This window comes from Cygnus atratus, chromosome 3 (genome assembly GCF_013377495.2).
Source record: "Cygnus atratus isolate AKBS03 ecotype Queensland, Australia chromosome 3, CAtr_DNAZoo_HiC_assembly, whole genome shotgun sequence".
NCBI lineage: Eukaryota > Metazoa > Chordata > Aves > Anseriformes > Anatidae > Cygnus > Cygnus atratus.
Window position 1 is genome coordinate 119,885,433 of NC_066364.1, and position 15,537 is coordinate 119,900,969.

The window sequence follows — 15,537 nt, forward strand, 5'->3', positions numbered from 1 at the left end:
AGACTTGCTAGCACAGAATTCGAATGAATGTACTTGTCCTGCACTTTCTTAACTACTTAACTGTATTACTGTACTTTCAAATTTGTTTTAATATTTTTTTCTACAAAATCATCCCCTTGTAGATAAGATGTGAAGGAATCCGACTGTTTCTTCTCTGGCTTCAAGCACTTCAGACTAACTGTGCAGAAGAGCAGATATTAATATTTGCGTGCCTTGTGCCTGGTTTTCCACCAATTATGTCCTCACGAGGTCCCTGTACACTAGATAACCTCATTAGTCCTCCTAATTCACCAGATGGTGAGTAAACTGGAATTTTAGAATAGAATTCCTGTGCTAGGTGTTTCACTTCCCCCCTTCCCCTGAAGTCATAGTGGAGCTGTAGAGCTGCTTGTGGGAAAGATGTCACAAGGATGATGCAATTTGTCTTTGTAATTCAGAGATGGGGAAAGATTTGGCTTTGTTGCAGCTGTAGCGCCTTCAGGTCTTGTCATTCTGAGTTCAGAACAGTTGTGGTTTTTTTTGTTGTTGTCTTTTTTTTTTGAATTGAGATGCAGTTACATGAACATGTTACTGCAAAATATGTTGGTATGTAGATTTACAATTTACTGGTTAATCTGCAGTGGCTGTTTGTGTTATCCCTTCCAAACTGCAATAAATCAAAGGTTGGTGCTGTCCTCAGTTACATGTGGTGGGACTTGGCGAAAATATGGGAAGCCCAAGCAGTTTTGGCTTTGTGCAATTTATAAGCACATTAGTAATCATTATCAAATTGATTTTATTGTTTCATTATTTTCAGGTTTTCCATGTTTAAAGCATTCTCCTTTTATTTCAGCTAAGATTTTTCCAGAAGAAATTACCCCACTTTTGCCAGCTGTTTCTGGAGAGAAAATTGCAGATGACCAAACCTGCTATTTTCTTCAGCTACTGTTAAAATATATGGTAATTCAGGTGCGTAGGATATAATGTTTTTAACTATTCATGTTTGAAGGACTGTATAGTGTTAGAACATCATTTGCACTGTTTCTGTACAGAGCTGCTCTTGCCCTTTTCCAGGAAGAAGCTTTTGTCTGCATTTTCTTATTTTTTCTTTTAAAAGGAAAATCATCCCCAAGATATTTTTTGTGTGCCGTTTTTGATAAAAATACTAAATTTTCTCAGAAATGTGAACAAAATTTATTAATGTTACCCAAACTTGCACAAAGTTTTACTTTGCATCCATAAAGATTTCTCTTGAAATTACATGTATGATTCCTTGGTGTTGATCTGTTCAGGAACAAGAGTGCCTTTAAAAACATAGATGTCAGCCTCTTCCTTGTCAGTGGAAATTGCTTGTGCCTTGAGTCAAGTATCTCGAAGGAGTATTGCATATGTGTGCAGCCATTTTAAACCTAGGCATTGGGTATGTTTCTGATTAAAAACTTACTTGTGATGAAAGTGTAGCCCAGAGAGATTCATAACTGTGTCTAAATTTACAGGTAAGAAGCAAGTTTGTTAAAAACATTAATACTGCATTTTCTGTGTTTCACTACCTTAAAACAGCACAAATATGCTGGCTTCTAATGAGATTGCTTTCTTTGATGTGCTAGAGTCCTCATGGTAATATCCTATATTCTTACTGTTGTTATTGTAAAAAAAATGGGACAGTGATAATTTTTCGTCTTTCTTATTAAAGCACAATTATTCATCTTTCATATTCTGTAGAACAGCATTTTGTCATCGATGTGTAATGCTTCTCAGTATAATTATTAATTTGAAACTTTTTTTGTGTTTCTTTCTTTTTAACTCCATGGCAAAGGCTGCAAGTTTGGAGTGGAAGAATAAGGAGAACCAAGACACCGGGTTTAAGTTTCTGTTTACCTTGTTTAGAAAATACTACCTTCCGCACTTGTTTCCATCTTTTACAAAGCTAACTAACCTCTACAAACCTGTTCTAGGTAAGCAGTGAATTTTGTCTTTTAAATAGAAAAATAATTAATGGTGGCTGTTTTCAGTAGCATCTCTGTTATCTGGTGGCATACTACTACAGTTCTGGTGAATGAGGATTTTTCCTCTCTTGTCTCTTGATTTGATTTTTTTCCTAGTACAACTTTTCATTTTTTGTGATAGTCCAGGAAGTTGCTGCTGTTCATTGCTGCATATGGGCTGGCCAGGTTCTTCTTTCCTAAGAAGAATCCTTAAATGTTTCCTTAAAATACACATGCATAGCATTTATATCAAGTGAACAAGGACTTGATGTAACTGTGATGTGCAATCAAGACAGAACATGCTCTCTGACAGGGTTTTTAAAAGAAATTTGCCCAAGTGTGAGGAAGCAGCTAACTGAAGTTTTTCTTATTTTACTTCTTGTTTCCTTGAAGAGAAAAAATGAACATGAAGGGCTAAATGGAAGGAAACAGAGATGTAGCTATGAAAGAAACAATGAGCTAGTTTGTGTTGCTAGAAGCATCTCTAGGAAGCGCAGCTGTAGGATTAAAAGCATGTTATTTTAGGAATGCTTACATTTTTCTTTGACCTTTTCCTAATGTTCTATTGAATTATATATTAGAGTCAATAGGAGCAGTGTTGTTAATACTCACCTGATGTACTGCAGCCTCTTTTTCATCATCCTTCCCCTCCTTTCTCTGACTTTTAGCTCCTGTCCTTTGCAATTTAGTGTCTAAAGTCACCTCTGTGCCACTTCAGCTGCGTTGCTCACACCTAGAGCACAGTCCTTCCCTGTTTTTCAGCTGTATACAAGTGATTTTTTCCCTCGAATCTATGCATCTGAGTTAATTATGACCCATCCTGTCTCCCTTTGGCAATCTTCCACTTCTTCCCATGTGTTTTCTTTCTTTTATTTCAGCTTGTGTCATGCTCTTTGCAGCTGGCTAACATCTCTTTTCCATGTGCTAAGTGCCCTTTTTCTTCTTAATCTTTTTACTATTGAGTATTCTTGTGACACCTTCTCTTTCTTGCTCTACCTTACCAATAAAACTCTGAAAGTTATAAAATTAACTTACGTTGCAGAAGGAGTAGTTCTTCGTTTCAGATTTTACCTTTCTATTTGCAGCCCTTCTCTTTTGCTTTTCTTTGTTTTGCCTGATACAAATTATGAACTTCAAGAGAGATTTGTGCTTTTATTCTCTTGCTTTTCTTTAGAAGTAATAAAATTATGAATATAAGCGTTAATATAATAAAAACAGTCAGTCATTGCATCTGTTATTTCATATGGACAAAATGTTGTTGGTGACATGTTCAATGCATTTAACTGAAGTCTGGAAGCAATTACAATTTTTTAAGATTAGATTTTCTTTACATCTTCTCTTTTTATCTCACCAGATATTCCTGATATAAGACCAAGACCAGTATACATTACTGCAACACGAAACAATGAAAATGTCTATAGCACAAAAATTCCATATATGGCAGCTCGAGTTGTTTTTATTAAGTGGCTTGTTACCTTCTTTCTTGAAAAAAAATATTTAACTGCTGTTCAGAATACAAAAAATGGAGGAGAAATGCTCCCTAAAATTATTCAGGTGTGCTTTAAAGTTTACCTTTTTTTTTTTTCTTGCATGTGTGCTAGAAACCTTGCAAATGATCACAATACACTGACAACTGAAAGAAGAAAGAAATGCAGTTCCCCAGTGAATAAATTATGTACTCGTAAATTGATTTTTTTCTTTGATGAAGGAGGGAGTCTTCAAGGGAATCCCTTTAGTAATTTATTATTATTTTTTATTCTCATAGGTATTTAACTTAATAGTTTCATCAGTATTATCTTTAGACTTTTGGAATTTAATCTGTAAACTGTCAAACTTATTTGTGGCATAGACTGTTTCCCAGTAACGTCAAAGGCCATTTTGTTTTACTCTTGATTATAGCAGCTCTTTACAATGAGATAATAGAAAAATATTTTACTTTCAAATTGCTGGTTGAGATTTCTGTAGGATTAGGGACTTAAAATTAATCTTGTAGAAATAAATTGTTTTAAGAGATTCTCCAGCTTTCCATTACAAATCTAGAATCAATGTCAATTTTATATTCTTCTCTTGAATTGTAGGTCAGTGTCACATCTGGATTGAGTGGAAAAGCATTTATTAACTCTGAAAGTCAAACTGTGTATTTTCATGTTAATTGCTTTTGAAGTTTGTAGTTTGTTTTAAAGTGTAGAATTTTGAAACCCTGGAACAGCTAGATGTAGCTTACTTACTGCAAGCACTTTTTATTAATCTTTTTTTTTTCTTATTGGAATTTGCACCTTCTGTATAGTTGCTGTACCATTGCAACTGACATACCCTGGAAAATGAATTTTCTTCTCTTCACTGAATTTTATAGGACACTGATACCAATTAGATATTTACGATACATAAAGATACTGCTGCCCTCAAAATGGAAACTGGTCAAAAGTTATCACTTAGCTGCAGTTGTGTCAGCTTTTGGCACATGCTGACTTTTTAGTGGTTTTAAATTTCACTGCCTGTAGCCTGTGCTTCACTTGTGTGGCAGAACTGTACAAAAACATTCATTATCAAAAGCAGTAGAAATGTTATTGATGCTCTGTTACTGCTCACTTTGACGAACAGACGGCAGCCTTATTTAAGTAAACAAAAGCAGAACTGCATTTGGGTAATGCTTTCGGTTGGTGGAAGTGGGATTCTTTTTCTGGTAACTCAATTGCAGTTTTACTGACTTTCTTCCAAAGGCTAAGTCCTCTTTCTTCCCTGGACTGGATCATTTTAGCCAGACACGGTTCAAGATGAAATGATGGAAAAGACATGCAACACTATGGCAGAACAATGCCTGACAAAGAACGGTTAGGAATGTCTAAGAGTATGAGCCATGTATAGAGCTGTGATCCATCTTTTCTCAAAAATCGAAGGGACTTGGAGAAGTTTCTCCATTGTGTCTCCCTCCACTCCCACCACTGCACGTCTTCTTTTTTGTCTTGGGGAGTGGTTGACAGGTCAGTCAGCTGTTCTGGGCTGGGGGGACTCATAGAAAGTATATATCATATAGAGTACAAGACCAAATTCCTTCTTGTATCAAGAAGTAGATTGAAAATTGCACTTCCTGGTGGCTGGAATCCCTGCATGCAATGTGAATGAGTGTTGCCCAGTAAGTACCCCAGATTTTTGACATGCAGTACTCCAGTAATTTAATTAGGCACGTGTTTTCTTCTGTGTAGACTGTTGGTGTTGTGAACCAAGATAAAAACCCAGAGCTGGAAACTGGCATGTCTTATGCAGGCGAGCAGGAGAGAAGCCATTCGAACAGCAGCACCTTGTCTGACCGACGGCTCAGTAATTCCAGCCTCTGCAGCATCGAAGAGCAGCATCGAACTGTTTATGAGATGGTGCAGAGAATCCTCTTGTCCACACGAGGATATGTTAACTTTGTTAATGAGGTGTTTCGACAGGTACGTGTGGATGTGTAGTTGCCGTTACGTGTTTTTTTAAAAAGGAAATGTTATGGTCATTAGAAGGAACACTGAAGGCTGCTGGTCAGATAACTGGTCAAACTTGATGTTAATCACATGAGCACCCACTTATTTTGGAGTCCTTCCTAGGTCTAGTTTTAATGATGAAGTAAAAAAATTCTGTGGGAACAGAAAGATGTTGCTGATGCTAAACAGCAATTTGTCATACTTGAATTTGACACTTTATTAGCTTGCTATTTGAAATAGTAAGATTCTAGTTCCTGTGGTCACAGTCAGTATTTAATGTCTATTTGGACATTATTGATTGCTTCTGCTCGTACTTTTTGTTATTTTGACATCTTTTCTATTGTTTGGGATAAAAATACATGACCTACTGGAAATTCACCTTCTTCTTTTGATATGTTATCAAGGCAGCAGTTGGTTGAAACATCAGTTTTAGGTCACATAAATGTAGAGGAGACACCCTGCAGAAGATGAGTGAATACACATGCTTTACTGAAAGTGTTTTGTGTGGCACAGTGTAAGAACTTGTACAAGTGCTTTTTGTGGGATGGATGGCATTTTGACAGGGAGTGTTCTGTGTATGTTGAGAACCTCTGTGGTATGCTGCCCTCTCCTGGTGTTTGTTCAGAGTGTCTTTAAAGTTAGACCAGCTTCCAGGGAACAAAGGCTAGTACGATGCAGCACTTTTATCTTTATTAAATATGGTCAGTGTTCAGTAACTGAAGCAGATAATAGTACTTGGATCCTTTCTGTGTTTATCTCTCCCTTACAGGAATCTCACTAGTCCCTATGAATTCCGCAATGCTTTTTATATATATATATATATGTATATATATATATATATATATGTATGTATGTGTATATATATATATATATATATTCTTTCTACCTTACTTCTCAGCCTTACAGAAAGCATTTTTTGTAGTGGCCATTCATCCCACTGATGAGCTGTTGTTTTTCTAATAGTCTAGCAATTGTCTTTTGGCTTTTTCAGTTTCTGCATCTTTAATAACTTGACAGTGTCTGTGAAGACATTTTCAGAAATTTCACTTATAATTGTTGCATGACATATATAAGCTTGCTTTTGATAGCCCTTTAATTTCTGTAGACTATTAGTTGAAAACCCCATTAAGCTGTTGGATGTTGCACTTCGTGCTAACTAGACAAAGGGAAATGTACTATATGATGCAAAGATTTCCACGAAACTGAGCAAGATACCCTTGTAATGTTTTGCAGCTAAAATGGATATGGGAAGACATGCTATCAGTGTGTATTCTGAAATGCAATGCTATAGTTTTTGTCCCTGTTAACTATGGAGAGCAGCTAATCTCTTCACAGTTGGAAGAGATTTTTTTTTAATTTGAAAAACATATTTCAGTCTTTTTCAGTGTCTTTGTAATATAGTACATAGTGATGCCAAAATAGAAGCATTTTGTCTTGACCAAATACAATTTGTTTTCTACCAGATTAAATTTTTATATATTGATTTCTGTGCCAGTTCACTGTAGTCCAAAGGTTTTCCAATGGTTGATGCTAGTATGTAGTGAGATTTGTTTTTTAAAAGTCTATGAATTTCTCTGTGATCAAATGAAGTTTATACCAAAACAAGGGATAATACTCAGCCAATAAAAATATCTAGACATCTCTCACAGTCTAGTGAGTGTATAATTTCTTAGGGCTTAAAATATTGGAAGAGGCTAACACACATTACTATAGACATGTGGTTTTTTACATGCCTAAGACCGACAGAAATATGGGAAAGCAGGTGGTCTGGTCTTTGAAAGCTTTTGAAGTGGACATCTTTACAGAATGGTTCCAAATACTGATATTGGGTAGCAAGTTGAAAGTAAATTCATTATTTTGATTTTTGACTTTTATCAGAAACGATCAAATGCCTGCCACTTCTGTCCTCATCATAATTTACTGTCTTGTCTTTACCTACACTTGCTGAAATGGCATGTCACATGATATACTGGTGATGGAATTTGAAGTCAGCTTCTCCAGAAAGTGCAGTGTGGTATCCAAGTTTAGCCTGCCAGGCCTCTCTGGCTTAGTAACAACTTGTGCGATGAATCCACCCGAAGTTAGAGAACTTGCAATGAACAAAACCACCTCTTTTTTATTGTTTGAACAAATACAACATGGAAGTCATTTGAAGTTAATGGTTACAGAATTGTGAAATCCCACACTACTGTAGGTATATGCATATGTTGTTGATTAACCATAGCTCCTAGTACAGACATAAATGTAAAAACCACATTTCCTTTCTTTTTCTGAGTTGTGTTATTTATGGGTGATGATGCTGCGTATGTGTGTTTATATATGCATGAATTTCTGTGCCCCAAATATATATAGTAAAAGTAGTTAACTTTAAATTTAGGCTTTTTTGTTGCCTTCTTCTGATATATCTGCAACGCGAAAAGTGGTTAAGGTCTATAGAAAGTGGATATTGCAAGAGAAGCCTGTGTTCATGGAGGAGCCAGACAAAAAGGAAAACAGTGAGGATGCTGTTGTCAGCTTAGAGGATTCATCAGTGCAAACGGATGGTAAACATGTATGGTATCAGTTATTTACATTATTTTGTTTCCCTGCAAAGTATTATTTATCTTTTAAATTTTCTCTGTAAAGTTTAAGTAAAAATTTAAGATGTATGGAAAATCAGGATTAAAAAGTGCTTTATCTAAGGTCCAGAAATCTAAAATATTACTGAGTGTTCAGTAGGCCTTATTGAGTGCAAAGAAAGATTGCAGCTCTTTGAAAAATAAAATTTCTTCATTATTCCCTGTCTATACAAATACTGTAGTGAGAACATAATGGAGAAATAATAATATATGCTGCAGTGTTAAAGTTTACACTGTCTGTTGGCCTAGTGCATGTAGGTCTATTTAATTTCGGTGGTAATTACTTAAGAGTTTGAAAATATCTACTAATTTATATATACTCTATCAAAACTTTGGATCCTTAAATCTAGGAGATTAAATTATAGATAAAAATTCTGTGGCATCATTTTTTTCATGTCCTATAATGAATCATCAGTAAATGTTGACTTTGACACTGCCGTGCAAAACTACTTAACGGGATTTTTTTTTTTTGTACAAGGAAAGATGGTTGAGTTCTTAAAATAGTAGTAAAAATTACGATGTTTTGACAGATTATTTTCATAGAGAATTTATATTTTTTCCAGGCTTGAATTCAGATACTACTACAGTCAGTGACAACAAAATGTAACAGAATATTTTGAATATAGAATATTTTGAAATAACATAGCTCTCAGAAGTCTTATGAACCTTTAAATTCCATATACTGTTTGCTTAGAATCTGTAAATGTTAGACATTAATTCCTTGTTGAAATGGACATAGGGGCAACGGGACAGTTACCTCTTCCTGCTTTTGACATATAAAATGATACTGAACAAATGTGGACATGTTCCTTTCTCCTTGGTCACTAACTGAATGATGTTTTTGAAAGCTTTCCTCTGACCACTCAGGACATAAGCGCTCATCCAGCTGGGGAAGAACGTACTCCTTTACCAGTGCTGTTAACAGAGGATGTGTATTAGAAGACGAGGACAAAAATGTTAAAGCTGGTGCTCAAGCTGTATTACAGGTGTGCTGTATAGAGATTAGAAGGCTCTAAGAGTCATGGAACTTTTACTACATATTATTATGTAGTCATATGGTCATATAAAATTTTATGATTAGAGCAATTTATGAGGGTTCTAGGTTAGCACCCACACAGTGTTCTGCCTACAGATGTGCTGAGCTCAGCACATGACAGCTCTCTTTCTTGTCAATTATAGACACCCTATATTGGGAATGGAAAAGGGAGATATAGCTACAATGTGTAGTTCAATTATCTTTTTCTGTATTACTGAAAATAATATTCTGCTTGCTTATATAAATTATAATTCCACATTTTGGTTGAAGAGGTTGTGTACAGGTCTTTCTGTACTCTGAAATTAAGGAAAGAAACTATAAAGAGTTGATGGTTTTCATAAGATACAATTTGGACTTCATTTATATCTTTTTAAAAAAGCATATTAAACTATGCACCCATGTCCTAGAGCCAGATACCTATTTTAAGGTAAAGCTGCATTTTTTTTTCTACTGTTGGTGCTAGGAATTAGAACTGTACATTTGCTTCACTGTACCTCATTTATTGAAAATATTGGTGACTGCTTAAGCATATAATGCTGGGAAATGAGTAGCTGGAGGAGTGGTACTCTTGCCTGAGGGAATAGAATGGATACCTACAAGATATAGACTATGTAACACATGCCTTTGTTGGGCATATAATGGCACCTGACTTTTTACCAGAATTATTTAGAAAAATAAAGCAGTGTGTAAAACATGAAGTTTGCTCTAAGAAAAGTGAAAGGCTTGGCTAGAGGATGACAAGTATTTGGTTGTAAGTCTTTGACCTTTTTTTTTTTTTTTTTTTTTGACACTAATTAAACTGACTGTAAATGCCTGTCTTGAAGGTGTTCTTGACAAACTCTGCAAATGTTTTCTTATTGGAACCATGCATTGAAGTCCCTGTGCTTCTGAAGGAGCAAGTTGATGCTTGCAAAGCAGTTCTGAGCATTTTTAGGCGCATGATAATGGAACTACCAATGAATAAAAAGACATGGTAAGTTTAATATATTCTCCATCTAAGAGAAATATATCAATATTTAAAATTTATGGGAAAATTGTGAGGAGGGAGGGAGAGTGGACTTACTCAGGTGTAGATCTTGTTACACATCACAATTATGACTTGCATATGAATTGATTTGGGAGATTGTAGGTTCTGCCATGTCTTCATCATGATACTGTTTGATTTAAAGATTCTGGTCATCACTTCCATTCCTGACTTCACCTTCTCAAAAATTAAATTTTACAGTCCACAACCAACTAATGTTATTTTGTGAAAGTTCTGTGAAATCTTAGTGAGAGTGTAAGATCACATTCTCAGCGTGTAAGACTTATTGAGAATTAAAAGTTTTTTCTGGTAGATGAAAATTAACAAGCATGTTTAATAACACATGTGAACAAAAAATACAATTTTATTTTGGAACCAGGGAACAGATGTTACAGATACTCCTCAGAATAACAGAAGCTGTGATGCAGAAGCCAAAAGAAAACCATATAAAGGATACGTTTGCTCAGAGCATGTCAGGGTTACTTTTTCGAGTGAGTATTTTTTGTGTGTGTGTAACACCTGTTTTCAATGCTGATTGCCCATAGTTTTGCTTAAGTAGTATTATGCAGTACTATACAACCTATTTTTAAAACATGAAATAAGTCTCCTTTGCAGTAATACAATTAATTCTAGGTGCCAGAAGCAGTTGATTTGATCAGTTCGTCAGGGCTCTATTACAAACCATGGTAGCAAACACTTGTCTCAGTGTGGGATATTTTCAATGAGTTCCTCTAAAATGGGACCTATATGTAACTTTTTCTAGGCGGAAGTTCATCTGGCATGTCAAAACTGGGTCACATTTAATGAGATGAAAATATCTAGACATCATTGGTACATTATGCGGTCAGCTACAGTGTTGAAGCCTGAATGTCACAGGCATAGTTCAATCACTAATTATCTGGAAGGTGTAGCAGGCAGTTCTTTTTTCTATCATTATTATATAAACAAAGTGTTGTTTCAGCTTACCCGGAAACATAAGATCACCTGAAGCATATGTTTTGGAATTTTAAAATTTCCTTAGTAACTTGCACATATATGTGCCTGCCAATTTCTGGGAGTATTTTTTGATGAAAAATATCTGTGCATAGTATCTGTGTGTCACTGATAATCAGTGCTAATATGCAGGTTGGTGTTGAATTTATCAGCATGTGAATTGGTGTGTTCAATTAATTTCAGTAAAAATGCATGACCTATCACTTGTTTCTTTCCTCTCAGACCCTCATTGTGGCTTGGATCAGAGCAAACCTGAGCGTTTACATTTCTCGGGAGCTGTGGGATGAACTGCTTAGTGTTCTGTCTGCCCTGACCGACTGGGAGGAGCTCATAAACGAGTGGGCCAATATCATGGACTCTCTAACAGCAGTGCTGGCAAGAACTGTGTATGGGGTAGAAATGACAAACTTACCCTTGGATAAGCTCAGTGAACAAAAAGAAAAAAAGCAGAGAGGAAAGGGTTAGTCTCCATGCTTCAGTGCTTTTTGTATCAAACAAATTAGATATTTAAGTTTAAAATCTAATTTAATCTAACATTAAATACCTCTTAATCCTAGTGTAAGAACCTGATTAATCAAGTATGAAGTGCTTTGGATTTATATATTCTCATCATTCATTGTGGTAGGAAAGGTAATTGGGGTCGATAGATAGTAGCTATTTAGCAGATTTAGTATGCGCTCAAAATCAGTCTTTTCTACAGAGCAGGAATGAAACGTGGTTTCTTGTGCTGTAGTCTGGCATAGTCATCAATGTCAAAATTCCTTTCCATGTAATTTCATTAAACTTTTTTAATTACAGTATTTTGGCTGCATTTATATGCCACCTTGAAATTGATGCACATAGCTGAATTTTTACTATCATTAAAAAAGAATTACTCCTTCAACTATGCCGATTTGAAGGTGAATATTTTTTTCACGTTGGAGTGCTTGTAAGTCCATTCATATTGTAGAAGAATACATGCCAAAGCATACGATGCTAGAAAAAATTGTTTTCTTTATCTCTAAGGTGGCATTTTAGAGCCTCAAAAGACAGCTCTAGTGGGAAGATCTTTTTCATTAAGCTGGAAAAGTCATCCAGAAGTAGTGGAGCCAATGAGATTCAGAAGTGCTACCACCTCTGGAGCCCCAGGAGTTGAGAAAGCAAGAAATATTGTTCGTCAGAGAGCAACAGGTATAGACCATAACTAAATGTTTATGTTCCCAAACATTCAATAACACTTGAGTTTTAAATCTACCTTTGAGTTGTGACAGCTTGCAAAAATAGTGCAACTTAACTAAATGCCTAAACACAGATGTTCCATACCGATGTCTGGAACACTACCACTATTTTGGAAAAAAATGCCTCTAAAGCATTAGCTACCTTGGAAGGTGTTTTATTGTAGCCTGATACAGAGTATTTAATCCACAAGTTATAAAAGGTCCACTTTAAGAACCCATTGGAGAGAGAGCTGCTTATCTTTATTACAAATTATGAGAGAAGTTGCCAACAGAATACTGGATGTAAAATGTAACAGTTTGCTATTTTAGAGATGTTTTTCTCATTTTGAAAAATTTCACAGGTCCAACAATATTTTGAGTGCTTCTACCTTCCCATCATGTCTTAAGAGTCCAAAACCCTTCACATAATTTGTATCCGTTTCATCATCCTCTTCATAAATGTAGAAAGCAAGACTCAGTACCCCCAAAACAGAGTCTGCAGGATAATTCAGCATGTAAGGAACGTCAGGTCATCAGGTCTAAGCTCCTGCTCAAAACAGGGTCAGCTGTCTGCTCGGACCAGAGTACTTAGGGCTTTATCCAGGCTGGAGCTAGGATCCCTAATTTTAAAAGCAAAAGCAGAGGTAGCTGTATTTTAGATTAACTTCTGAGAGGCACACTAACCCACTTCTTGGATGAAAATGGATTATTTTCAGCAGAGATGAATTAATGAAAGAGGTAGTTAGTTTGGGGGGAGGGGGTCAGGGTGGAGCATTGCTAACAGAGGGTAAGCTGAATAAGTTTTCTATTCTTTAGTTTTGAGCTGTATATACTGCTACAGATACTTCACTGAGAAGGAAAAAGGGTAAGTCAAATTAGCCCATGAATGGTAATCACAAGCTGACAAAATGAAAGATTCCACATTGTGGAATCGTGATTCAGAAATCACTGATTATTATAGTTACAGTGTGTGAGATGCATTGCACGTTATTAACTTACAGCCTTTAGGAAATATTTCAGAGCTTAACATTTTAAATTTTTTTCAAAAGCTATGTGTTTTGTTGTATCATGACATTCCAAAACCCAAATATTTTGCTATTTTTTCTGACATAATTCTTGCTTTATTTTTTCCTGGAAGCTAAGCGAAGCCAGTCTATCAGCAACTGTGTTCATCTTTATGAGGCTTTGCCAGCTACTAAAAGTGTACCTCTTCTGCTTCACACTGTGAGCTCTCTCTTACCTGGTATCTCTTATACTTCTTGCTCTCACAGACTGTCAGGTACTGTACTTTAAAGTCATCTTTTGTATAAATGTTCTTTATATTTTTAAGCTGCTGTCTGTCTGCTTCCTTTCTGTCCAGTTAATTGTTCTTTAGGATTGTGGAATGAGATGTTTTTCCCTTGTTCTGTTTCTCTTGTCTGGATCTGTTCAAAACACAGTGTTAAGTAATATTGGTAGCCAGTTGGAGATGAGCAGGTTCAATGGAAGCATATCTTGTCCTTTTTCAAAGTTATGAAGGGTGAAAAAGAGTGGTTAGATAAATGTTTTTTGTTATTCTGTCACTGGAACTGTGTTCATTATCAAAATAAGTAACCTTTTAAGGGAAAATGAGGACAGCAAAGTCTTTTCAAGGAACTGAGTAGAAACTAGTTACATGCTTGAATGTATGAGATAGTGCAAGCAAAATATGCAAGTGAAGGAATTTGTCAGGTTGAGCTACTTGATTTCAAAACAAATTCTCATTCAATGTGTGTCAGTTATAAATCATCTTGGACAGTCTGACAGTTCTGTTGGGTCAGCTTTGAAGGGATGTGTGGGCCAGCTCTTTGATTTCTAGGAGAAGAGTTAGCAGTTAGGTTGGGTGGCAATAACTGGTGCTATAACTAAAACCATCATTACTGAATGGGAGCACACTCTTTTTTTCACTTAATGCCAAGAGAAATATATTTCTATAAGTGTGTTGCTAGCTCATCTTAAAATTTTCCTGTTGCTCCTTCCCCAGTGTATCAATTTACTTTCTCACTTGAATTTTCATGCCTCTCTCTCCTCTCTTTTTATTTTGGATTTTCACTTACAATAAAAAAGCTGCATGCTTCAGTTTGTCTTCACAAATTAATCCAGAATCTGTGCTTTTTTTTCTTTTTTTTTGTACTCTATTTGAATTCTTTCCTTTTTTGATGTCCCCATTCCATCTGTATGGAGGAAAAGTCACTAGTTTTGCTGCCTCTCTTCTTTCTTTTTCCAGAACAAACAGAGTCTAGTTGAGGTCTCTAGCAATGGAAGAGATAGCTTTATTCTCATGACATCCTCCAACCCTTCATTGTGCACACTGAATCTCTGAAGTAATTTTTCCCTTTTTTCTAGATCTTTTGCCATTGAAACTGCTCATACAACTCTCTCTGAACTTTACATTTTTTCTAAGAATAATTTAACTTCTTTAACTAGTGGTTACATTCTAGCTTTCGTAACTTAGAGTTTGAAATATTTGAGTGGGTCACTTTTTCACATAGGTTTTGTAGCTAAGGAGTTAGCGATATTCATATACAATTCTGAGGTCATGCAAATATTTTGTTTTTTATCTAAATCAACAGAAGTTGAAGAATCCCAGCAGTCGGAAACTTCAGCAGGAACAGAAGCTACAGGCCTATTTGTAGAGCAAGAGCAGCAACTTACTCGAAGTAGCAGCACTTCAGATATTGCAGATCAGTTTCCATCCGATTTTTTTCAAGGTAATATTGATGAAATATAGCAATGCTACACTTTGAAAAAGTGCCGAGACTTGTCGAGCTTCACAGATGCTGCTGTTATCTTCTTTGTTTTCCAGCCATGGTTCTAAAATGTTTTTTATCCCATTTTCTTAGTAAATCTATTGTTGGTATCATATTGTAAAAACTGTTTTTAAGAAACTGTGGACTACGAATGCAGAGCACAACCTTTAATAAAGCAGGGCTTTATTAAAAGCATGCATTTTCAGTGTAACTCTTTATGTTTGTTTATCTGATTCACATTTACATTTTGTGTATTTGAGTTAACAGTTCTACTTCTGTTCTGATTGTGTAAGTGGGTTATACTTATGAAGGATTTTTAAAACGTCACGTGTTCCATCTTATTGATTAAGCCATGAAAATTATGTAGTATATGTTATATTACTTCACTCACCTGCAAATATAAAAAGTATGTAAGTAAATGTAACTGAATTTTTCCTGCAATTTGCTATGCACTTTCATCCCACAAATTTCTATGCT

The 15,537-nt window shown here is 35.6% G+C and overlaps 1 protein-coding gene across 1 annotated transcript in view; it reads left to right on the forward strand.

Moving 5' to 3' along the window:
- The window catches only part of RALGAPA2 (Ral GTPase activating protein catalytic subunit alpha 2), a 136,683-nt gene that overhangs the window by 30,509 nt on the left and 90,637 nt on the right, over nt 1–15,537 (forward strand). The window contains exons 6-17 of the mRNA XM_035565481.2: nt 123–297; nt 833–948; nt 1,796–1,934; nt 3,319–3,518; nt 5,168–5,398; nt 7,803–7,976; nt 8,892–9,029; nt 9,904–10,052; nt 10,483–10,594; nt 11,319–11,556; nt 12,102–12,266; nt 14,884–15,021. Of these exons, the coding sequence (XP_035421374.1) occupies nt 123–297; nt 833–948; nt 1,796–1,934; nt 3,319–3,518; nt 5,168–5,398; nt 7,803–7,976; nt 8,892–9,029; nt 9,904–10,052; nt 10,483–10,594; nt 11,319–11,556; nt 12,102–12,266; nt 14,884–15,021 (1,975 nt within the window). The remainder of the gene's footprint in view (nt 1–122; nt 298–832; nt 949–1,795; nt 1,935–3,318; nt 3,519–5,167; nt 5,399–7,802; nt 7,977–8,891; nt 9,030–9,903; nt 10,053–10,482; nt 10,595–11,318; nt 11,557–12,101; nt 12,267–14,883; nt 15,022–15,537) is intronic.